Source organism: Sprattus sprattus (genome assembly GCF_963457725.1).
Source record: "Sprattus sprattus genome assembly, chromosome: 18".
Taxonomy (NCBI): domain Eukaryota; kingdom Metazoa; phylum Chordata; class Actinopteri; order Clupeiformes; family Clupeidae; genus Sprattus; species Sprattus sprattus.
The window spans coordinates 9,487,681-9,514,022 of NC_137916.1; the positions used below are offsets into that span (position 1 = coordinate 9,487,681).

The 26,342-nt window shown below is 45.2% G+C and overlaps 1 protein-coding gene across 1 annotated transcript; it reads right to left on the reverse strand.

Moving 5' to 3' along the window:
- Positions 1-928: 928 nt before the first annotated feature.
- On the reverse strand, positions 929-14,696 carry mpp3a (MAGUK p55 scaffold protein 3a; the record flags this gene model as incomplete). The annotated part of the gene is made up of 20 exons (XM_080857120.1): positions 929-1,108; positions 1,359-1,487; positions 1,734-1,842; positions 2,670-2,763; positions 2,936-3,016; positions 3,442-3,600; positions 4,966-5,031; positions 6,552-6,593; positions 7,560-7,580; positions 8,218-8,229; positions 8,482-8,546; positions 9,723-9,919; positions 10,133-10,207; positions 10,458-10,543; positions 12,000-12,081; positions 12,228-12,365; positions 12,580-12,660; positions 13,521-13,598; positions 14,135-14,253; positions 14,660-14,696. 20 exons carry the CDS (start codon positions 14,694-14,696, stop codon positions 929-931), a joined length of 1,851 nt encoding a protein of 616 aa, XP_080713246.1.
- Positions 14,697-26,342: the final 11,646 nt, after the last annotated feature.

The window sequence follows — 26,342 nt, forward strand, 5'->3', positions numbered from 1 at the left end:
AACTGGAAATGACAGACAACCCCTCTGGTAGAATACACACTGTTCTTTGTAGCTGATTGGATTCTGTTTTTCCAGCCTACATATGAACTTCAAAGTGATGATGACTGATATCTCAGTCTGGCGACAGTGGAGACCAGTGGGAGTGTTTTGACAGACACGTGTTATGGGAGCAGGTTAGACCAAGGGAAAACTAAAGAAATAGACAAGTGTCTTTCTGCCCGTGGGTGTGACAGGATCAGGTATGCGAGACAGCGCTGTTTACTACTGCTGCAAGGCTTCTTTTGCTGAATTTAAATCTGCCCCATATAACAAATGATACGCTGAAGCAGAAATGACAAGAGAGAGATTTAAAAGGTAAATAAATGCAGAAATTAGATATTGCTGTAATAAATTAAATTAAACTTTCCAAAATAATATGTTATCCTCAGCAGCAAGACCTGTGTGAATGTGTGTGTGTGTGTGTGTGTGTGTGTGTTCACAGAAAAAGTATGTCTGTCTTTCTTTCTTTCTGTGAGTATGTGTCTTCGTGTGTGTGTGTGTGTGTGTGTGTCTGGTTCAGAGCTCTGAATCTGAATCCATTAGTCTCTTCATAAATTATGAGCAGGGTATTTCAGGAGGCGCTCCAGTCTTCCTCTTTATTCCCACAGCATCGACTCTGAGTTGGTTTCCGTTCCTTCACCGAGGTTCAGACTCAATGCAACCCAAGCAAGCCTCCGTCTGTAGTCTCCCCCCTCCCAGGTACTAGGGGAGCTCTCAAACCCCTCCACGGACCATCTCAAGGACATGTAGAGCCAGAGGGAGAAGGGGTTGGGTGGGATCAGAGACAAGCTGAAAGGTCAGTATGGAGGTATGCTCCGTGGTGGGGGCAGAGAGAGACATGCTCCTCCCCACTCGAAAACGTCTGTTCTGGGGTGGGTTGGTAGACATCTTAGGTCCTCACCCAGCTAACAGGCACCCAGAAGGACTCCCGTTCTAGCCTCTCCAGGATACCCCTGAGTTCGGCACAGGCACTTGCAGAATCTTCCTTGATTAGGATGCGATCGGCCATATGCCCATACTGCTGGTCGATCTGCTGGGCAGACTGACGCATCTCCTGCATCTCATCCTCCTGACAGAGAGATAGCGAGAGAGAGAGACAGAGAGAGAAAGACAGATAGAGAAAAGAGAGAGAGATGGAGTTAAGGGAGACAAAAACAGAAACATCAAAATTGGCTGGCTTGTGAAAAATAAAACACCCTCTCATCTAAAACAGGGTTATGAGTGTCTGTAAGCTATCCACACAGTGAAATAGCTGTTGTCTGTATAAAAAGGTAGTTTGGTATTTTTTGTTTCCACTGGAATGCGACAGGGGGCCTTACCGTGACTCGTCCATGTTCGCCCCCTCCTGGTGAGGTAGTTGCACTGCGACGCTTTCTTCCTTCTGGAATTCTCGGCTTAACAAAAATCACGAAGGGCTTGAACTCAGACGTACGAAGTGTATTTAAGGCCTGCGGAGATTAATAGAAATGGATAACAATCAATTGAGGTGTCTTTGACTCAGCTAAAGAATTTGGGGAGAGTTTTGTGTTTGTCAAATGCCACATCCTCACAGGACAGCTTGGCTGGGCAACTCCACTCAAGATCAAGTCGGTTCAGAGTCCATTCAGAGACATGAAGTCACCTCTCCTTTGAACCTTTAATGGTAGAAAACTGCTTCCATGGTTAACTGAACAAAAGAGGTTTGTGAAGCATACCTCAGGCTGGACGTCCACCAGACACATCTTATTCTTTGCCTGAACAGAGCGAATGGCCTCTATGCTTGTGCCATACTGGTTCTCCTTGTACTCGCCATGCTCTATGAACCTATAAACACACAACAGACACACAGATTAGTGGTAACACTTCACTTAAACACTCATAAGACATACATATTGTGGCAGATGCCCTGTCCTGTTCTGTCACAGGTTACAGGCAATGGTCAAGACAGATTTCAGAATGATGAAATTTGTATTGAAGCAGGCTCTGTGGTGGAACAAATTGTAATTAAATGTATTTTTTCTAGATGGACCAGGTTTTTACATGACCATTCAAAGTTTTCTTGTTTACTGAAATTGAATGCAGGTAACCAATATTGTTCATTGATTTGTGTGTCTCGTGCATGTTTCAACTTTCAGCCAGCAAGTTCACGATCGTCTAGAGCAGGGGTCTTAAACTCAGGCCGAACGAGAACTGTTTCGGGTGAATGTTATTGAAAACGGATGGAGTAGACTTGTAAATTGGAGGCTGTATATTTATTTCACTTTGTATTTAAATGTTTTTAATATTTTTCTTTTTTAGATATGAAATTTACTTTAATGTATCAAGATACAGATTGGAAATGAAAGTATTTGCTCCATGTACTTACACATTCACATGTCTATGATATATAAGCCTTGATGGAGATCTTTTCACATTTTGATAACTTTATTTTAATTGTAATATTTTTTGTAATTGTAGTAACTGCTGCTTAATAAAGGATCCCATCCTTTATCCTGAGTCATGTGTGCTGACTGAAGGCAGAACCACTAGGAAACAGTGCCCAGTGTAACAAAGAGTGATTCATCAACACCCTGTAATCCAAGAGGACATTGTAAACACTGGAAAAGTAACTGCTGAATGATTACACTTTGAGTTGTTGAGTAGAAACTCACTTGTTATTCTGAGCGTCAGCGTCAAACGCCGGTTTGGTGACAAAGTGGTACTCCACCCCCTCTTTCTCGTGAGTCTTCTTAGGTCTGGTGGTGTCTACAGGAGCAAGCGAACAGTTAGTTGAGTCTGTATGTTTATTTGGAGAGAGACAGTGAAAAAAAAAATCGTTACGTAATGAGGGTTGAATCAGAGTGATCTGGTCTGAAAATAGACATGAAAGGATAGATAGAAATGATGAATGAGATATGGACAGAGGAGCTTGACGTACGTGGAACAGCCACAGCGTAGCGATGAGGGTTCTCCGCTATTACCCTCTGTTTCAGCTCATTGATACGAGCACCCAGAGAACCTTCGCGGAGCAGAGATGGTGCATGTTAAGTGTAGACTATTCTGTGCACTTTAACTACACGTAGGCTAATATTACAGTGGTAGCATATAAGCTACAGTGGCATGACAATCGATTAAATGCTCACATGCATCTTCCTGTTCACACCGTCGGGGTACGCACTTGATACAAATATTCAATTCACAAAGCAAAACAAGTATGCCTATAAACTCATTTATTTTTTCGTTTATCGGTGCGCACACCGATGTTGTTAACTGTGGAGAATGTGTAGTGGACACTTTCACATTGTGTCTTCCAGGTATGCTATAGAACAATGGCAGAACAGTTACTGTAATAGCCACTAGGAGTCAGCACCACCATGCAAATCTTCAGTCGCGCAATCTTATTCATACTACCACGTCAGGCCTTACTTTTGGGGCTCTACTTGCCTATAAGCACCACTAGACGAGGTCTTTCATTAGGTCGGTGTTGATACCGGGTCACCTCTTCATACGTGACGAAATCTGGATCGCTGTCTGAGGTATTGGCATCTCCTGACGAGCCTTGCCGGTCCTTCCGACTCAGACGGAAACTGCGCCGCAGGCCAGCTATATAGAGCAGGGTTGGGATGAAGTAATGTTGAACACAAGGTCCGTCAAGTTTTTTTTCGTGAACAACTCTCTTGCTGTAGTGAGTAAAGGACATGTAATATTTGTCGAAATGTCATTTGATCATCAGTGTCACTGTAACAATGCAATCCAGAGGTAATTAAATAGCAGTACACTGACTGCCGACTTGAGCCGACATTTCATGAGAATATAACCAGACAAAATAGATTAGACCCCGTTTAAAATCAAATTACATATTCATTTCCCTCACACATAGCACAGCATGCCATTACAGCCTAGCAAACAAAACAGCTCTTTGAATATCATCTAGTCTCTGAGTAAGTGACACTAATTTTGCTTGCATTGAACGATAATAAAGGCTGTGCACAGTGCCTGCTATGCTAATCTAGTGTCATTACCTCAGCTGTTACATAACGGTGTGTGCTCAGTGTGGCCCAAGCCCATGCTATATTCTATGCTATCTCACGTCCGCTGCCAGAGATAAGGGAGGAATCGTACTGCAATTTTCAGCTGACGTGGGAAGACTTTTACTGTCTGTGAATGAGCTGCCTGACCATAAATGATTCCCATATATCAGTGGTTTTCTGTCTGTTGATGCTGGGCTCTGGCCTCAGTATGTGGACCCAATTAGGTGTGTGTGTGTGTGTGTGTGTGTGTGTGTGTGTGTGTGTTTCTGAAGGGTACATGGCCGGATGCCTTAAAAGCTGCAGCAGTTACCCTGTGTAAATGGAGGTGGAGGAGAGGGGCGCTGAGGGCAATTTGATGCCAGAGCCAAGCCGGACGGGCACATTACATTCACGTTTCATCTTGTCGCCAGGGAGGCAGCACACATGCACTGTAAACAGAGAGGGCCCTCGCCTGACTTTGACAAACAGTGTGTCCTGCTCACCGAGTGATACCTCATCTAAATCCTCAAGTAAATGCACATGTGTTAGAAATGTGGCACAACACCAGAGTAATGTGATCTAATATCTAAAATAGTCATCAAAACATTAATTTATCACCGATCAAGATTTTTCTTGTTTATCAAAACTTCCTGAAGGTTTCTCGATGAATGAATAGATTTCTTAATGGTCATTGCAAAGTACAAACAAAATTACTTTGACAAGATTATTGAGCAATTCAGGGAGTTATGTGCACAGTTTACATGAACAAACTTGTACAAAAATACTGATTAGCATACTTCCAGCATAATGGTCCGGTAGGACACATCAATTCATGACTGGTGTTGTGTCACATCTCTGGCCTCCATTAGGGCTCTGTTTCAGCAGGCACGCAGTCTAGGCTGTGCTCAGCCTGTGATAGTAACAGTGATAACCTTCTGGTAACAAACGGTGACTGTACCTGAGTAAAACTCCCAGGAAAACACCTGGCCACAGGAGGGCGCCACCGCTTTACACTTCGGAGAGACTATAACGCGCATTAGACCATCACTCTCACTTTCGTGCACTCGCCTCACTCACTTCTCTGCCCGAAGCAACTGCACTGGGATCAGTTCCTGCGTCCTGCTCATAAGCTTAGACTCAGTTACCGGTTGGCGGTCGGAACTGATGTTAGTGCGGTTGCTCAGGACACTTAAGTTCAGTGGCTTCAGACACATTTGTAGCACCAGGCAACGCAGCACCTCGAGCAGTGAGTGTACGAGCAGACCAACGTGCTGACTCGAGTGTGCAGTGCATCCAACAGCACGGGGTACAGGAGTTAGGAGGGTAGCAGGGTCTGCAAGGAGTGTTAGGGGTCAAGGTTCACAGGCTCAAAGGTCAGGGGCAGCAGAGGAGGGAGGAAAAGGAAGGAGGATCTAAACACCATCAATTGGGATTGGACTGGCAAGATATTATTTGGTTCCCATCTGAAATTTTAGTGTCAGGAGGACAAATACAAATCTCGGTAACGATTGATTGAGTGTAGCTCTGACACATTTTGTCCAGTGTTCAGATCACTCCAAGAATCCAGAGCATTCATGGATATCTGGGGTGAGATTTGGGAAGGCAGTGGGATGTTTCGGAGAGGATAAAGACTTGGAAAGGGTTTAGGGATTAACGTGTGCTCCATATGGACATCTGAATTTTGAAAGCCTATTTAAACCAGGAGATCTATTTGTTTGATACAAATTCCCAACCCCCAAAGCTAAAACCTATACAGACCTTCACAATGTCAGGGTCAGGGGTGTATATATGGATAATATACCCTTACACTCCATCTAAATTACAGTAGAAGATACATTTGATATGTCTCTCATCCCAAACAAACAAGTGTGTATAGACCAGCATGTCTCTCTCTCTCTCTCTCTCTCTCTCTCTCTCTCTCTCTCTCTCTCTCGCTCTCTCTCTCTGTCTCTCTGTCTCTGTCTCTCTGTCTCTCTCTCTACCTCTCTCTCTCTCTCTCTTTATCTCTCTCTCTGACTCTGTTAACTACATTAGTAGTGCAGTATAGTTTCTGTGGCAAGGGTAACAGCACGTCTTCACATTTCATGTCTTAATGTATTTTATCACTAGCTTCCTGTGTGCCTCCCACTGAATCTTTTTGACTTTTTTTGTCAGTTTCTAATCTCTTATCTCACTGTGGGACCATAGTCAGGCAACTGTTTCCTTTGGTTACCCATAACCTGAAGAGACATCTCAATGTCTCTCTCTCTCTCTCTCCACCTCTCTCTCTCTCTTTCTCTTTCTCTCTCTCTCTCTCTCTTTCTCTCTCTCTCTCTCTCTCTCTCTCTCTCTCTCTCTCATTCTCTCTCTCTCTTTCTCTGCACCTAAATCCGTGGGGCTGATGCCTATCCATCCCCAGTGACCCACCCCCACTCCCAAAGTGGCCATTTGGTGGCCAAATCCAGCTCCACCTGAGGGACAGAGGGAACCAGCACATAGCCAGGCAGACAGACAGACATGGGATGCAGACAGGAGAGGAAGAGGAGGAGGCATGCAGGCTCTCACCTATGTACTGTCCATTGAAATAGCCCTCACAGTCACAGTCCTCTGTAAGGGAAGCAAGCAGGGGAGAAGAGAGGAGTGGTGAGCAGAGGGGAACAGACACCGACAAAGGAACCAAAGCACTGGACAGGGGGGGGGTGGGTTGGGGTTTGTCTGGTGCTTGGCTGCCAGATCTGAAGCCAGGCAGGCTGGCAAGCAGGCAGGCGGACAGGACAGGACGGAGGGGTACGCGAGACCAGGGGCAGGAAGGGCACACAAGCAGGCAGTGGGTTGTAGTGGTGTGGGCAGGGGAGCCAACCGGCCCCAGTGGTAGGGGCCCTTCAGTCAGGCCTGAGGGGAGTAGAGCCTGCACACTCTGGGGTCGACACCTTGAGAGAGATCTCACGTGAAAAAGACACTGGTACGCAGTTTTGAAATGACAACCTCCAGATCTAATGGATGACTGAGACAGTGCAATTATACATTATTGTTCAGTTTGATACCAATGACAGAAAGTCAGACAGGGAAAAACCTACATTACCTTCCTTCAAAAGAGCGCTTGTGCTGGTAAAGCTACTTATATAATGTATATTATAATCCTTTTTACAATGAGATAGCATCAATGAGATGTGAAAGAACAGGAAATGGAACATTTATGAAAGAAGGAAAGGAAGAGAGACCTTGAAGAAGCTCAAGATTGTGTGAGAAAATGTATTAGCATTTTTATGCCTGCGGTGGCAATCTACAGGTTTGCTTGTTCTGACTCTCTCTCTCTCTCACTCTCTCTCTATCTCTCTCATTTTCTTACTCACTCACACAGACACACACATACACCCTCGCAGCCACGCACACACACACACACAGACACATTCCCAGAATTAAGTTTGCCCTCACTGTCAATAAAGAGAAGGTGAGAGGCACCCGAAACAGGGGTGTGAAAAAGAGGGAGGAAGAGAGCACTAACAGCAGAACAAGAGCACCACAGTCCTCTCACCACATCCATGAATGATTAAACAGCCGTGGCACACCTACCTTTGTCACATCCCTGGTCATCTGATGTAAGCAGTGTGGAGGAGAACAGACACAGGTTGGGCAATTCAACTGGGTACATCAAACATGCTGTCATTTAACTTGATATAATCAGAGAGGGGAAGATTGATGAATGGATAGATAGATAGATTGATAGATCGATAGATCGATAGATAGATCAATAGATAGATAGATAGATAGATAGATAGATAGATGGAGTACAACTGCATGAGTATAATAGAAGCAATATGGGAAAAGAGAGAGAGTAAGAGATGTGGTAGGCGAGGAGATGAAAGGCAGGAAGAGATTATCTGTGAGAGAAAGAAGCACGGCCATGGTCTAACATATGGCTAAGCCATTGTTGTCGCTCTGCCACAAAACACTAAGCGGATAGACAAAGGATTATGGACCACAAAGCGTTGACACTGACTCGAAGCACACACCTGCCGACTTTACACACACATACACACACACACGCACATGCACACGCACACGCACACTCACACACACACACACACACACACACACACACACTATTAATCTGGTTTTATCTAGGCAATGGATATGTTTTCACTCTATTAGCTGGCAGATTACTTTTTAAAAAAAGTGCAAAGTGCATCTACATCAACCATCTACAGCTCAACAAGCTACTTTTCCCCACCTGTGCATTCCACTGGCAAGCATTAGGGAGAAAGGTTGAAGTCAGTTGAAAATCATAACCAATCAGGGACTTCGAAATCGATGTCCCCACAGCCTCATCCATCTCCATAGTGATTAACTGCTAATGCATTAGGAGGACTCCACTCATGTCTTAAGTGGTCAAAGAGATGCCTGCATCCCACAGTCTCAGTCAATATGACTTCAAGAGATAGAGATGAGGCAGGGAGAGAGGGAGGGGGAGTGAGAGCAAAGAGAGGAAACTTACAGACAGGCTTTTTAGGAGATTTGGGATTCTGAAGGGTGCCAATTTTCACTCTGTAGGCCAACCGTCTGATGGAAAAAAAGGGGAAGAGAACGAGAATTGAGAAAGAGAGCGAGACAGAAAGTAGGACCCCCCCCTGCAAAACACCAACAAGATACATGCATGCCTATATCCCCTTTATAGCCGGCTAAACACTAACAAAAGACATGCATACCTATAGCTCATTTATAGCCGGCTAAATGCACAGCAGGATCCATAGCAACGTCTTAATTAAATAGTGCTCTGTGCTCCGATGGCACAGCGAGTGGCCTCAGGTCTGCTATGAGTGTGTGAAGGTGGTGACTGGCGTGTTGTGGTACAGGCTGTGCTATGCTGTGTTGTGGTGCTGTGGTGCTGTGCTGTGCTGTGCTGTGGTGCAGGCTGTGCTGTGCTGTGCTGTGGTGCAGGCTGTGCTGTGCTGTGCTGTGGTGCAGGCTGTGCTGTGTCGTGGTGCAGGCTGTAGAGAAGAACATCTGCAGCCCTGTGGCAGTCTCCTCTGATCTGCTCAAAGTGCAGCATATGGACAGATTTGGGACCAAAGTGTCTGGAGCATTACTTTCACAAATAGCTCTTAATCCAAAACTCACACACACACAAATACACACAACACAAACGCTCACACACATACACACACAAGAAAGGAGACAGTCTATCTGTCCCTTCCTCTCTATCTTTCTCTCCCTCTCTCTCTCTCTCTGTCACACACAAATACACACAAACCAAACATCAAAGCCGAATACCTCACTCGGTCACACACACATCATGAATGTGAGAGGATGACACACACAACAAAAAACAAACAACACTCCTACTCTCGCTCTCTCTCTTTCACACACACCGACACATACACACACCAACACATACCGACACACACACACACACACACGAAAGAGGATGGAGTCAAACCAGGCTGTTCTGCAGTATTCTGGGCAGACATCCACAGAGCTACTGCACAGCAGTCAGACCTGTACTAAATCTACCGCATTGATTCCACTGCATTGACTCCCACTGCAATATTTAGGCAGTTCTAACTTAACGCTTAAGTCATTAGTATGTATGTGTAGTAGTATGTATCTGAGAGTGAGAGAGAAAGCGAGAGAACGGCAGAGGGCATGTCTTTGCGTTAATAGCTATGGCATTACAGTTATTCTGATAGAAAGATCGGGAGTATCTCTTCACTGACTAATCCGGCCACTGGAAATTACCTCTCCTGGAACTGTTTGGAGGGCACCAGGCCGGCACGCAGGCTGCTGTCGCCCACTTTCTTGGCCTGCCACCAGGTGGAGTCGTCCTGGCTCACCACCTGCAGTACGTCGCCCCGCTGGAAGGGAAGCCCCGCCTCCTGGCAGGGCGTGGCCTTGTCTTCCACGGGATTGTAGTCAAACAGCGCCCTCATGTACACCTGGGGAGACACACCCCATCCCCAGCCCCAAAGCAAAGCACAAAGCACAAAGGGTGGAGTAAGAAAGTGTGTGTGCACTGACATTCCTAACACAATGAGGACATTACATATAAGACTATTAGGGGAAAAAAGCAGTAATTATCAGCAAATAGTACATTGACCAAGACTTTGCCCAGTGAAGATGGGTGGTGACTTTACACAGTGATGACCGACCTTGCTCTCTCTAAACCTGTCCTCCTCTTTGACGCCTGGGATGATTTTTAGCGTGATGGAGCCCTGAGACTGTGACTGTGGGAGGAGAAACAAGAAGACAGGGAGGAAGGTAAAGGGTAGATGAATGTGAGGGGAAGATCAGAAGAGGGATAAACCAGAGGGATAAGAAGGAATGAATGGAGGAGATGAATGACTTTGTTAGGTGACATTTCAAACACAGCACGTAGCCTTTCGATCACTTCTCTTTTCGGGGGGTAAAGTATTCAACGGCACGGTCAGAAAATGAAGATGCCACAAAGGCTGCATGTGTGTAGTTGCTACATACCAGTAGCTGGCTGATTTCGTCTGGTCGCTTGTGGATAATGGAGACGCCGTTTACTTCCCTGAGCTCATCTCCCACATGAACCAAACCTGAGCCGACAGAGAGAGAAGGGCTTTACATGTTGTTATAACACGTGTCATGTGTGTGGCAGCTGTGCCTGCAGGCATCATAGCACTATCTGTAGGTAAGGGGGTGTGTGTGTGTGTGTGTGTGTGTGTGTGTGTGTGTGTGTGTGTGTGGTGTGAGTGTGCATTTGTGAGTGTTGTGTGGGTGTGTGTGTGTGTGTGCGTCTGTGAGTGTTATGTGTTTGTGGGTGTGTGTTATGTGTGTGTGTGTGTGTGTGATATGTGTGCGTGTGTGCGTGTTACGTGGGTGTGTGTGTTGTGTGTGTGTGTGTGTGTGTGTGTGTGTGTGTGTGTGTGTGTGTGTATGTTATGTGTGTGTATGTGTTTGTGTGTATGTGTGTGTACATGTGGATGTAGCGTAGCAGGGGGTGATGTTGGGGTTGGTCTATGTATGAAATCAATCAAATATTCGCACACACACACAACACACACATCATCTGCCACAAAACATCCCACGCATGCAGCAAGTTAAATAATGCAAAATGCACAAACTAAATGAGCCACATTTCTCTGTCTACCCTGCCCTGTCTCTATGGCAACCGGAATGGTCAGCTTCTTAGTGAGTCTGTATGATCTCTGATTGGATCTCCTGGGATCTATTGAGGCCCCAATGAGTCATGCCCCCTGCAGGGCAACAGTGATTCATGTGTCACTCATTATGACACCACACCATAACACCAAATATGTGCTGAAGGCTCATTATTTTCACAACACTGGTCTACAGTAAAAAAGGAAGAACTGCAAATGGCTGAAGCCCTTATGGGAACGATGTGGTATTCACATCATTCCATTGATGCTGCTGCATGAGTAAGTGTTCCAGCACTAACATTGAGAATAAATCCATACCATTTTTAAATGGGAAGAAAATGGCTGCCAAAAGATCAACGGCCCTGATTCTGTCAGCTAATTTTCGCAATATATATTGGCAAAAAAACATCCAACTTACAAGACCGAGATTTTGTTATGTCTCCCTTGAAACAGAACAAAAATCTGATGCCTCAAACCACACTCACTACAAAGGCTAATCAGCTAGCCAGACTCCAGCAGATGCAGACAGAATTCTTTAAAAATGTCTCAGGTATCTGTTATGAGCCTGATATGAGAAGCTCATTCCAAGGCTGTCCCATTTCGGAAACAATACATTTTTCAAATACCTCAATACCTTAAAAAAAACAGTCAGTATTCTACAAAAAGATTTCACTAATGATATGTTATTAAATGTTACTTTTTCTGGTACGCCATGCACACAAATCTGTTTCCATTCTAAGTGTGAGTCACTGGACATTGATTTGTACTCCAAACTGTTACAGATATATCTTTAGTGTTTTCTGTGGTAAACTGCAGTTAAAGACAAATGATCAGATTAGGTGGAGAAGGGTGCCTGTGAGATAAGTGTGAGGAGGATGGTCTGAAGTCTCACCACTCCTGTCTGCGGCCCCTCCTCTCATTACACGCGCCACCATGACAGCTCCCGTGGCTTCATCCCGCCGAATCGTTGCCCCCTGTGACATAACAGGTCGAAGGTCAGGAGTTTCTGCAGATTCTCTTCTCTTGATTACATCTATACTATTGACAGTTTTTTACTCCAGACATGCTCAGGTTTTTTTGTAGTTTACAGTATAAAAGCATCTGTCTGTGTTTCTCTCACCAATGGTTCCTTGTTTTTGACCAGTCGGACGATCTTTACGGACTCCTCATCCAGCTCATCGTCCAAGTCGTCTGGCAGGGGCGGAAGGATGGGGTCAAAGTTCTTTTGGGCCACCGTGTCATGCACAGACAGCATGGCCTGAAACAGGACAAGAGGGAGAACACATAGAGATTAATATGAGTTTGAATTGTTGCATGATCTGTGTGTGTGTGTGTGTGTGTCTCTGTGTGTGTGTGTGTGTGTGTGTGTGTGTGTGTGTGTGTGTGTGTGTGTGTGTGTGTGTGTGTGTGTGTGTGTGTGTGTGTATGTATGTATGTGTGTATGCAAATGTGTGTGTCTAGGTGACACATACCCGTAAATGGGGTGATGTCAACAACTGTAACAGCTCCTTCTCTTCAACACTCATTGGCCCACTCTGCAACTCCTCTGCTACCTGTCAATCAATCAGTCTGTTTGAATTGAATTTTCATCAACACTCACACATGTTACCAGTAATACAACAAGATACTGTAGTTGGCTAAAGGCAGCAGCACTGCTAATGTTGCAGTGTTGGAGAGAATGTGCAGAGACAGTGTGATGCGTGATGAAACGCATAGAGGATGAACAAGTTCGCATGGAGTGGAAGTAAGTCAGAGAGAGCTCCTGTCAGCTGTTTCAGCCCAGCAGGCAGAGAGTTAGAGAGAGCTCACCGAGGCAGCATGAGGCGGCTGATTATAGAGAGCTTTCACTGAGTCAGCGCTTTCTCATCGCGTTCACCACCTTTTTTTAATACCCAATTGCCTCTCTCTCTTTCACACGCACACACTTTCTGTTACCCACTGACACACAAACTCTCTCTTTTACACACACACGCGCACACACACACACACACACACACACACACACACACACACACACACACACACACACACACACACACACACACACACACACACTTTCTATTACCCCCCAACACACAAACTCTCTGTCACACACATGTACTCACTACTTCACTGCCATGTAATTTTGTTTATTAAATTTGTTTAGTTGAGCATCTAAGTGTGGCTGTGTGGTGGCTGTGTGTGTGTGGGGGTGGGGGGGGGGGGGATGGGGTGGTTGGTGGAAGGAAACCTGACACAAATCGTAGGCATTCTTTAGAGAGCCGTGTGTAACTATCAGCTTTCATAATCAACTCGGAATAGTACTGACTCGCAGAGACTTCTCAGAGCACACAGTCATATGGACAGCAGAGCATTCTTTGATAGCAGTGAATAAAAAGAGAGTTGAATAAGAAGTGTAAAGACATGCACTTACATCCTCTGCAAGGGAGGAGGCGCTGTGGAGCGCAGGGGTTGGGCTCTGGCGCTCGTACTGCCGCAGCTTCTCATGGATCTAAAACACAGAGGAAAAGGGGGAAAGGTCAGGCTGCAGGCCCTGTCTCACAAGTCTCCACTGCACTGAGGGGCAGGCATGATCATACTGCTGCACTCATGCACATTTGGGAGATGTAAGGGGCCTGACCGCTGTATTACAAACTTACTCACCAATTTATGGCACATAACCTGGCAACTAACCACCCCCACCACACTGTCATGTACTTGTACTTATTTCACTACTAATACTCTTGAATGCTCTCTCTTAACCTTATCCACTATTACATTTGTATGTATCATGTAAGTTTATATGTATTGTGTATATTTACAACATGTATGCTAGCATGTTCATCTTGATATGAGAATAAATTCATTCAGATAAGCCCCCCCCCCCCCCTTATGTGTCAAGGTTCTGCTCAAGGTTTTTCCCTAGTCAAGGTTTCTTAACAGGGAGTTTTATCCTTGTGCCGGTTGTCATTGTGCTTGTTCAGTCTCTTTATTGTTTGGCCGTTATATGAATAGAATTTCAATTAAATGAACTGAATTGAATTGAACCTTCATGAGGTAGCCCAGGCTCCTCTCGCTGAAGACGTCTTTGAGGAACACCATGTCCTCTTTATGATTGGCATCTGGACGGAGCTGTGAGGTCAGCAGGGCGAGCGTCTCATGCAGTCCTAGGAAGGAAAGGATGATCAGGCTTGAGTGAACTATGGGTGAATGTGTGTCTGAGATTATGCACCATGTGCCTGTGTGTACTTGTTTGGGTGCGCGTGTTTGCATCTGTGTGAGAGAGCGAGATGTGTGGGTGGGTGTGATTATCCACACAAGTGTATATGTGCAGGTGTGTGAGGATGTATGTGTGTGTGTGTGTGTGTGTGTGTTCCTATAGATGTTTACATATGTATGTGTATCTGTATGTATTGCTGTGTGTGTGTGTGTGTGTTTGTGTGCGTGCGTGTGTGTGTGTGTGTGTGTGTGTGAGTGTGTGTGTGTGTGTGTGTGTGTGTGTGTGTGTGTGTGTGTGTTCCTATAGATGGATGCATATGTATGTGTATCTGTATGTATTACTGTGTGCCTTACCTGCTCCTGCTGAAAGGACAGGCATGGCTTCTTTCATTGATCAGCAGTGGAGGGAAGCCTGTGGGAGAGAGAAAATGAAGGGCCAGTCAAGCAGACCTCAAAGCCACAGTCACACACATACACAAACACACACACACACACACACACACACACACACACACACATACACACACACACACACACACACATGCAGGCACGCACGCACGCACACACACAGACAGACAGATCATTAGGCAGAGTATATCTGATCCTATCAGTAATTATTAACGAATCTGCAGTGATCACTCACACACACACACACACACACACACACACACACACACACATTCAGTCTGCTTCACAGTGGGTGTGGTGGTAGCTGGAGTGCTTTAATCACCACTCCCTGTGTGAGACTTTCATTTTCAAAAGCAAGGGAGCAGGAGAGATGGGGGAGAAGAGTATACCCATGTGACACACACACACAATCCACACACATGTCAGTGAACGTGTCGACGACTAAGACAAAAGCTTTTCAGTTTGGTGCTGACATTGAGAGAGGTTTTGATGTCTGCATAGTGCACAGGTTTTCCACAAGCATGCGTGATGAGGAGGCCCAGTCGAGAGAGAGAGAGACAGAGAGAGAGAGAGAAAGAGAGAAAGAGAGAGAGAGAGGGAAAGAGAGAGAGAGACAGGGAGAGCGAGAGACACCTGGGGTACCCTCTTTTAATCAGTCACAGTAAGGACACACACACTCTCAGATCCTCTTTCGAGCCTGAGGCAGTCCAGACCGTGACTTCATCAGCGCTTTCGGAGTCAGCCTCAAACGAGGAGTCAGAACGGAGTCCATTTGTCATCCCCATCACTGCATTATCCCTGTACCCCTGCCTCTGGAGCCCTTCAGAAGAGAAGCTTAACATGCTTTTACGTGTTTATCCCTTCCACTCTCCCTTGGACCTTAGCACTTGTTTTTAGTGTTAGTTTTGTATCACACACAGACACACACACACACACACACACACACACACACACACACACACACACACACACACACACACACTGTCATCAGGAGACCTCATGTGGCAGCTTATCCATTATATTGGCCAGACTATGATAGATATGACTCAGACTCGTCACCATTAATAACCAAGCTTTTCCACCTCCAAAAAGTGGCTGCACAGATGGGCATGAATTATAGCTACCGCTAGCCAGGCTGTGCAGTGACAATCAAAGATTCACGCAGGAATTTGATATCAAATATATAAGGAAGGGTCTACCGAAATGGAACAGATGTACATTCACCCACTCAAACACCCACACGTTAAGGTACACGTACGCACACACATACGCACACACAAACCCACACAAACATGGGTGGACATAAACATACACACACATAAACCTATTAAAGCACACAATCCTCAGAACTCACAGCTATTTGGAATGCAGTTCAAACAGGAGGACCTGGTGTGCTCAAAAGAGACAGGGAGAGTGAGAGTGAGGGAGAGAGAGAGAGAGAAATGTGTGTGTGTGTGTGTGTGTGTGTTTGTGTGTGTGTGTGTGTGTGTGTGAGTGTGTGTGTGTGTGTGTGTGTGTGTGTGTTTGTGTCTAAAGGAGAGAGAGAGAGAGAGAGAGAGAGTCTAGAGAGGGTCTGGGTCGCATTTCATCAAAAGACAAGAGGCTCAACTGTGAAGTCAAATGGGTTCGAGAGAGAACAGAAATAGAGCACAAAAGGTAGAGGCACAGCTGAGAGATGCAGTGGAGGGGAATATATAGAGACTGAAAAACACAGGGGATTGACAGCACAGAGGGAGCAGAGAGAGAGAGAGAGAGAGAATGAGAGTAGATAACAGTAGAGGTAAAATAATGAGACGACGGGACCGATAGAAACAGTGACAAGCTTCTCTCCCGTGGGAGACGAGACAAGCAGTGGCTGCAGATGCTCAGCGCCCATATGTGCGTCTCAAGCTCTAAACAGAGAGATGGCTTTGACAGCACACTGACTTATCTAAACAGAGAGATGGCATTGACAGCACACTGACATATCTAAACAGAGAGATGGCATTGAGGCAGCGTCCTCCTGCATCTATTCTGCGACTCTCGAGAACAAAGACCTATTTTACACAGCCGTTTTCGGAAAAACAGAGTTTGAAATACACACACTTTGTGCTATAAGCTCGGGTGCTGGTGCACCTCATCCATCATCCATTACGTGATATCCCTGTAGGTTGTGCCGGTGTATATTTGACACGTCTGAACAGGTTCTGGACGGAGCGTAACCAAGTGGGTCTTTGTGCCTCTGAGCTAGATGGACATGATAATTGCAGAGAGGTGACAGGATGGGATAATGGGGATTGATGTCAGGGAGGGAAGAGAAGAGAAAAAGATGAAATGTTCCTCATTCCGGTGCTTATCATAAGGATGATGAAAATGTGGAGCACATCAGAAATGAAAGAAAGAAAAATGAACTATCTGAATTAAAGGTGTACAGAGATGTTATCTGCATCTGTTCACCTAATATTCATTGGCAATTGTGCCTTCAAGGCATCAAACTGATATATTATTAAACATATATTATATTATTTATAAATGATCCTGTTTTGCAAATAGAAACTAGTTACTGAAAAAGCTATATAGAAAAATATCTGTTTCTTGGTGTGTTAATGTCACTGCAGTTCGTTAGGGAAATGTCAATTACTGTCTATCCATTACTAGCTTCACTGCACTTTTCGCTGTCACTTAAACATTTTGCTGTCTTTTTAAATAACCTTGAAATACTTGGTAGGCTGTTAATGGACACTAAGTCAAAATGTCATGAAACCTATGGCTGATGTATACAGCATGTTACATATTTAATGGATGGATATCGACTGAAGAACAAGGTCAACACTTTTACTGGGTTCTAAAGCGTCAGAGTGATAACCGGAAACAGTCAGCTATCAGCCCACTGGGCGACTACAGAACACAGCAATCACGTGCAGTACATGGAAATGACTAGTTAGTGAAATCAAAGTCTTATCTTGAAAACAGAAGGGGCATTTTTTATCTTGTGATCATCCACAACGATATGAATCACTTTAAGAAAACATAATGGCTGACGCACAGGCACAGACATGTCAATCATTGAGCTGATGTTTTTTCCAAATAATAAAAAGGAAGTTTGGGTAGAGGAAATCTAATCGCATTATTTGTGCTTTCCTGATAGCGTATCTCCACAATAAGCAACCTAGCATCCCATTAGAACACATCATACATCATGAAGTCATAAACCTCTTATCTTGGTAACTGGTATCATCAGTATCTTTGAAAACATATAACATGATAGAAATGCTTTACCGGTCTAATCAGAAGCAATGGAATCTTACACATTTCTATGCTGTATTTCTTTAAAACTACTGTGCCGTGATCTTCTGTAACAGACTTTCTCCCTGTCATCAGCTGTGGAGAATGGAGGTGCAGGACATAGAACAGAGAGGCCAAAACAGATAAAATATGCATGAGCCTCGGATAAAGAGGAAATGGGAACATCTGACAACTCCATCTATAAGCTGAAGAGGTCAGCAGAGGGAATGAGAAGCACTGTGAGATCAGACAAAAACATGGGCAAACTCACTTGCACACATATACATACACATACACTCACACATATACATACACATACACTCACACATATACACATTCACATACTGACACATCTCACACACGGAGCTCTCACCGCATGTATTCTCAATGCAAGTGTGTGTATGTTGACGCAGCTATCTACTACTAGCATGGGGGCAGGCCTTTAGCTTTAGCAGGGGTTAGCTTCAGTGAGTTAGCATTGACTACTTTGGTGCTGAGATGTTTCCTATAAGCTATTTTTGGCACCAGAACAGAGCGCTAAGAAACCAAATTTGCAAGGATGACAGTGTGTGTGTGTGTGTGTGTGTGTGTGTGTGTGTGTGTGTGTGTGTGTGTGTGTGTGTGTGTGTTGCGCGTGTGTGTACTCCCAGAGGTGTATATGGAACTCTCAGTCAGTCATAACACCGACTTTAAATGGACAGTAGCATAAATAAGTGTGTGTGTGTGTGTGTGTGTGTGTTTAGCATCTTGTGTCTCTGTGAAGTGGTGACATCATCCTTTGGGCCCATTGCTGGTCCCAGAGGTGAGGTCATCTTACTGAGGAGTGGGGAGATTTCACACAAATCTCCTGGGGGAAAAGTGTGTGTGTGTGTGTGTGTGTGTGTGTGTGTGTGTGTGTGTGTGTGTGTGTGTGTGTGTGTGTGTGTGTGTGTGTGTGTGTGTGTGTGTGTGTGTGTGTGTGTGTGTGTGTGTGTGTGTGTGTGTGTGTGTGTGTGTGTGTGTGTGTTTGAGTGTGTGTGTACTTGGTGGATACGCACATTTAATAGATGCCTGCTCCACACAAACTCCTTTTCAGCCAAAGTGAGCTTCTCTCTTCTCTCAGTTTTAACATCTCACAAGTGAAACTAAGCGCTGGGAACCACCTAATACATAATATCATAATATTACGACTTGTACAATTTCCTATGTGCAATATAGCTCCAGGAAACACGAGAAATTCTGAAGAGTCGACAAAATGGAAAGAGACACATTCAAGCAATCAAAACATACGCCTAACAAGAGGAAATAGCCGCCATTAGATTCCCATTTAGGCCCTGTGAGCAAGCCAGCCCAAAGCAGACACAGGAGCCCCACTGTCCAGATGATTGCTTCTGAAATCCATCATCAAAACTCTGTACACCACCTGGAAGGAGAAAGACTGATGTTCTGGATTTCAGAGGTGTCTGATTTGGAGACATCCCCCCAGCGGCTGGGGAAGAGCTCTGCTGGTAGACAGTATCAAAGCACTAGTCACAGAAGAGCTCTGCTGGTAGACAGTATCAAAGCACTAGTCACAGAAGATCTCCGCTGGTAGACAGTATCAAAGCACTAGTCACAGAAGATCTCCGCTGGTAGACAGTATCAAAGCACTAGTCACAGAAGAGCTCTGCTGGTAGACAGTATTAAAGCACTAGTCACAGAAGATCTCCGCTGGTAGACAGTATCAAAGCACTAGTCACAGAAGATCTCCGCTGGTAGACAGTATCAAAGCACTAGTCACAGAAGAGCTCTGCTGGTAGACAGTATCAAAGCACTAGTCACAGAAGATCTCCGCTGGTAGACAGTATCAAAGCACTAGTCACAGAAGAGCTCTGCTGGTAGACAGTATCAAAGCACTAGTCACAGAAGAGCTCTGCTGGTAGACAGTATCAAAGCACTAGTCACAGAAGAGCTCTGCTGGTAGACAGTATCAAAGCACTAGTCACAGAAGTACAAAAGCAGGCAATGAAGAGGTAGTGGAGGTAGGCCTATGCCATGTCCATGCTGAGGAACCCTCAGACACAGTCCATATAGATGAGCACGATATAAGAGACACAAAGGGATTGCATACTGAATACTGTAATTATGGTGCATGAATCCTGTACGTGCTGCTGCCTGTCGACTGCTGAGTTTGAGTCCCAGTCCCTGAGTCCGGGTGGACAACACCACAGATGGTGGCCAGAACTAACAGAAAAGATTATGTTGGCCTTTCAGAGCGATATGGTCGAACAGGTAATGGCAATCAGACATTGAACTAATAAACCAAGACTATACACTTGTCTGCATAAAAATATGGTGTTCATTGCATTATTCTATTATATATGTTTATAAATGTGCATCCATAATTGTCTGGCAAACCATTTCAAAACAATAATGCTTAAAACTTCCCTGCCTCCCATGTTGCTTCCAGTGAGTAACCTTCCCTGGTCCTTCCCTTGTCTCCCATATTAAATCAACCACAACATCTCTTTTATTTTGTTTTTCAAGGACGAGGAGGATTAAAAGAGTTGGAAAAATGACTGAGGCGCTCACTTGGGGACATGAATCTGTATTACATGAATAAGCCTGTTGTGGCAAGATGTTTGGCTGCCTAAGGTGTATCCTAGTCTTTTCCCTTACCCCAATTCATGTCTAATTCTTACCATTACCCATTCTTACCCTGTGGTTGGTACTCCAGAGGGGTAAGGGTATAATGAGATAGATAATTAGGCAGTGCATCGTTCAGACAATGAGATATGCATGTGAAATATTTGCGTGGTGTATCCTGAGTTGTATTTGTTGTTGTCCCTGGTATTCACATATACCCTATGCCATTGTGAGGATGGAGGGAGTTGGTCTGGGATGCCTTTCACCACTGTTGAGCCTTCTGGAGGTGGAGCCTAATTCAGCAATACATTAATGGAATTGATCATATTTTCTGTATATAACTGAAAATGTTAACTTTTATCAGAGCAAATCCATTCACAGTGGGCCATGTACCTAACCCAGCTCATATGCAGTGGCACTTTACTGTCTGTAAATCCTCACAGGACCTTTTCAGCCCCAAAATAGCATCCTTCCTGACATGCTCTTTTGCTGCATAAATGTTATATTCCTCCCAATCCCGTAAGGAGATTACACACACACACGTGCGACCCTGAAAGGGGTCACACCACTGTTGCGTAACACTGGCAATAAGCTGAGGAGGTTCCCAGATCGATGTCTGTCTCACAGTAGTGGCAGAGGTATTAACCTACTCATACAAACACATAGTCAACCTCACACAAATACAGTGGGCACTGTGTGGTCTATAGAGACATTAGGATACAACAGCAGTGTGGCTGCATATTTCCACTAAACTACTAGAAATATGGCCCATTTCATGTTAAAAAACCCTAAAAGTGTCTTTATTACAATAAGCACAAGAGCCCTTTTTCCTTTCCAGGTGTGCAATTGGATTATGGTGCAAACATACTTATCTGACTAGACTGCGGCCGGTTGGTTGAAGACTGAGAGAACAGGGGAGGAGGTCTGGCTCCCGACTGAGTTCAGCTCCATGTCTCTGCGTGCCACGGCAGCCAAACTGGGACACTGCAGGTGTTCTGGGAGTCAGTGGAGTCCAAAGTGGCTGACGCACTAGCAGCTTCCTCTCCGGTCTCAGTTTCATGCGGTACATCTGCCCTGGTAAAGACTTCTCACACGGAACAAGTCACGCTCAGGGGAGATGGGGGGATGAAGTTTGGGTTGTTTGAGTTGAATGACTTCCGCCCTTTAGCCAGTGTGGCTGAAGCAAGTGGCGAACAGGAAGCCGCTAATCTGCAAACATGCTAACCCTCATGCAGTGTGTGCTGAGGGCCTGCGGGGACCTGACCGCTGACGTGCTGAGGGCCTGAGCTCACCCAAATCCCAGCTCACAGCTTCGACTCCGTTTCACAGGTGATGGCATCTGACAGACAGTTTCGGCCTCTACTAGCTGATCCTGGAGTCATCGGGCCTGGCCCTGTTCAAAGGCAAAACCTTTGGATCCAGTGTCAGCTGCTGCCAAGAGTATTGTCACAGACTCCCCCACACAGCGATAGAGAACAACAGACAACCAGATTAAGTTACACCAACAGACTGATACCAGCTAAGCGGAAATGTCCGATACACAGGATTAAGAGTCACCTGTTGTGCTACGTGTTATCACTCCATTAAGACATTAACACACACACACACACACTATATACAGTATGCATGTGCACAGTACACAGATTAACACCCATAAAAAGAAGGCTTATACATACACTCATGAGCTATGGCCATGATCCACAGCTGTGTGAAAAACACTGAAAAACACAGACCAATCGTGTGGCTACCATGGTAACGGACAAGATGCCAGAGCGGAAATGTTCAGTTGGGCGGCTGGATTTGCTCATATAGCTAAACCTGAGTGAACTCTCAGTGTGTCCGTTGACACAGTTTCCCTGGCAAAGCCACAGGGGTACACTGTGTGGGAGCCCATAGGGCCTGCTAATGGCAGTAAACACCAGCTTTGAAACTCAAAACACAAGAACATAATAAAGACCACGCAATAAAGTTACAACATCCCTACTTATTGAACTTTAATAGTACAATAATAAGGAAACTGATACTGACACTGACACTGGTCATCAGTTCACACATAGAAGGCAAATAGATGTTATGGGGAACTTCAGGTAACATATTAGACGTATAGCCTGTACCACACACACACACACACACACACACACACACCAGTAAAAGAAGCAGCAGTACATATTTCCTGATTTGCATGCAAGGCATAGCTCAAGTAGTCAAAGGAAGTAAAAGCCTTGTCATGAACCTGGCAAAAACCCAACCCTCCTGCCTCCCCATTTCTCTCTCTCTCTCTCTCTCTCTCTCTCTCTCTCTCTCTATCTATCTATCTATCTATCTCTCTCTCTCTCTCTCTCTCTCTCTTCCTCTCTCTCTCATTTTCTCTCTCTCCAACCCTCCTGCCTCCCCATCTCTCTTTCTCTATCTCTCTCAGTCTTTCTTTCTCTCGTGTAGAAAAATAAAGCACAATTGTATCTATAACTTATAATCTTACATCTCCAGTGAACATTCAGTGTTGTATGACTAAATCACTTCATGTATTTAAAAGATGAGGCATATTTCTTTGCCTTTCTATCACCCCTGTGTTTTAAAAACACAAACAAATACATACAGAAACACACACACAAAGAAATGCACACATAAACAGACAAAAAGACACAGAGACACATACACACACAGACACCCCCCCTCACACACTCTCACACACACACACACACACAAACAACACATATGCATGCACACACAGAGGTAACAGCTGTAAGACAGACATTCTAACGCAAGTTGTCACCCAACCACACTCAACCTCCTCACCTCATATCATCAAAATAAGACCATCAATGCTTTAGCACGATACATTAAAGAACTCCATTCCTCCCCTTTCTCCATCCCTCTCTCTCTCTCCATCTTCCTTCATAAAAACACTTCCTCAGTGCACCCTCTTTCTCCCTCTGTCTCCTTCTCTCTCTCTCTCTCTTTCTTCCTCTCTCCTTTCGTTTCTCCCTCCCTCTCCATTTGTTTTTCCGCTCTCTGCAGTTGATCTGCAGTGCTGCTCCGTATCGCCTGGCTTGAGCTAGCTAGCAAGAGGGGCAAAAATCCGCTTTAAATTAGATAATCACATACCACACACACACACACACACACACACACTCTCTCTCTCAAACACACACACACACGCTTTTACACACCACACCCACCACCAGATCTCGTACGCAGGCATGAGCGCACACACACATGAACACACATTGAGAAACACACACAGCATGCATGTGCAGGGCTGACTGTAGAGCCACAGCAGCTCGTCATAGTAACAGAAATGTAGGCTGGAGCATTCTTACCTTATTTCGTCTTCCTCTCTCTCGTCTTTTCTCTCTGTCAGTCAATTTTCTCTCTCTCTCTTTCGCTGTCTTGGTTCCTCCCTTGTTCACAGGCGGCAGCCACACTGATCCCTTCAGCTCTGATTCCCCCTCTGGCTGCTGAGCTCACGGACCTGCTGCTCCCTCTGCTGCTCCACACTCCTCCCTCTCTCTCTCTCTCTCTCTCCCTCTCTTTTTTTTCTCTCTCCCTCTCGCACACTATCTTGCTATCGCTGCAGTTCTCTGCGTGTGTCTCTCAACCGTTCTCTGTTTTCTCTCTCAACCGTTCTCTGTTTTCTCTCGTGGTCGACTTTCTCTCCTGCTCTCTCTCTCTCTCTCTCTCTCCCTCTCTGTCTTGCTAAGCTAGACCGCTCACCCTCTCTTTCCATCTCTCTTGTGTCTCTCACTTGCTGTCAATATCTCGTCCCCCTTCCCTCCTCCCTCTCTCCACCCACCTCCTTCCAAAGTCCCCTCCCTCTGTTGGTGTTAATGACTGAGCCTGTGCGGTGATGTAGGAGACTGGGGCAGGTGTGTGAAGTGAGTGTGGGTGGGTGGGTGAGGAAAGGCATTGGGGAGGAGTGCCTGTTTAGAGTCGGCATGGCCAGCCATTGTTTTTACTTCCTCCTCAATCTGCCATCCTTTTCTCCCTGCCCCATCCCCCTTTTCCTGCCAGACAACTAGATTCTCTGTAATATTTTCTCCAGTATTTTTCTAACTCACTGAATAAAGCAGACCATTAGATGAGACCGATGAGAATGTTTGTGTGTGTATGTGTGTGTGTGAGAGAGAGAGAGGGGGGGGGGGGGGGAGGGAAACAGAGTGTGATGGAGAACAGACCAATCCTCCTCTGCACCCCCACCTCTCCTCCTACCCATTCTCCGCCTCTTCTTCGCCTCTCCTCTCCTCTCCTCTCCTCTCCTCTCCTCTCCTCTCCTCTCCGCTCCGCTCCGCTCCTCTCCAGTCAGGGCTTGTGGGCTTGTAGCAACCGCGTCTCCTTTGTGTCGCGGCGTGTAGCCCACTGATGAAACACAGCCACTCATTCAGGGTTTCCCCCTGCATTCACATGCTAATTTGAACCAGCCACCAGCCTGCCAACCGGGGCTTTGTGCCGGGGGGAAGGACTGTCCCCAGGGACCGCGACTGAACCTCACACTCACACATCCACTCACACACACAGGCACACATAAATAAACTCACACAGAATGAAAAGGCACAATAAGGAGACAGGTTAATGGGAGAAGCTCTGAAAGCGGACAGACACGAAGAAAAGAAAAATGGAACACACATAACAAAGCAAATGTATTGAGGCTCATTTTGGCAGGGATGTGTTTTTAAAAATGTATGCATAATTGTGTGTGTGTGAGTGTGTCTGTGTGTGTGTGTGCAGCGGAACTCTGACATCTATGACCTAGAAATGGACAGATGACCAGGTGGGTCATTTCTCTGCCAGATTCAATGATTGATTAGACAGAGGTCATTAAGGGTCATCTCTGGACTTCTGCCTAATTGAATCTGTTAAGCTGCATCTGTTAACCTCCCTCTGTTTGCAGGGAAATGGACCACCCCTCCTTCTCTTCTCTCTCTCTCTCTCCCTCTCTCTCTCTCTCTATCACACACACACACACACAAACACAGTCTCACATATTTTCTACAGATGGACATCACAATTCCATTTTTATTCTATTTGTATGCACAGACCCCTCTTTGTCTCTCTTCACATTGTCATTTTTAATTTAGATATTTAGCAAATGTTCTCCAATGTGGTCCACATTTTATGCCAATAAAAAACAGGTTCCAAATAAGCTGTTGAAAGACACACATGTCAGTGCACGTGTAAAAGAAAAAATATATAGAACAGTGATCTTTAGTCATTGTTTACTCACAAAATACATCATTAGCACATGTTAATGATGTACAGTAAAAAACAAACAAAAAAAAAATTAGAAGTGTGTGTATGTGTGTGTGTAGTTGTTGGGCTTACAATATGCATATTAAAAGCTTTGAAGCAAGTGATTGTTGACCTTGGTAATAACCCCTGTCTGGTTTCCCCCCGAGGTTGCAGACAGGAAGGGGGAGTCTTGACACATTTGCGCCCAAAACAGAGGCACCAAAACAGGCACACTGGGCATGACTCACTGACCTTCTCCCAGTCTCCTTTCACTCTTTACTGAGTTCAAGACTTTCTGAACTGAAGTGCATAACAGAGTATGCAGTGAATCCACTAATCAATACACAGTCTTGGTTAGACAGCACAGCCCTAGAGGAGGTAAAAAAACCTGCAGTAGAGGGAGTTTCCTGAACCATGGCTGTCTTCTGGTGATCTTTGATAATGAGAAGAACTCCTAATGAGTGAGCATGGGGGAAGGCTGCAGCAGTAGCCAAAGGCCAAGGTGATTAGGACTTTGTAAACTTTATATAACACC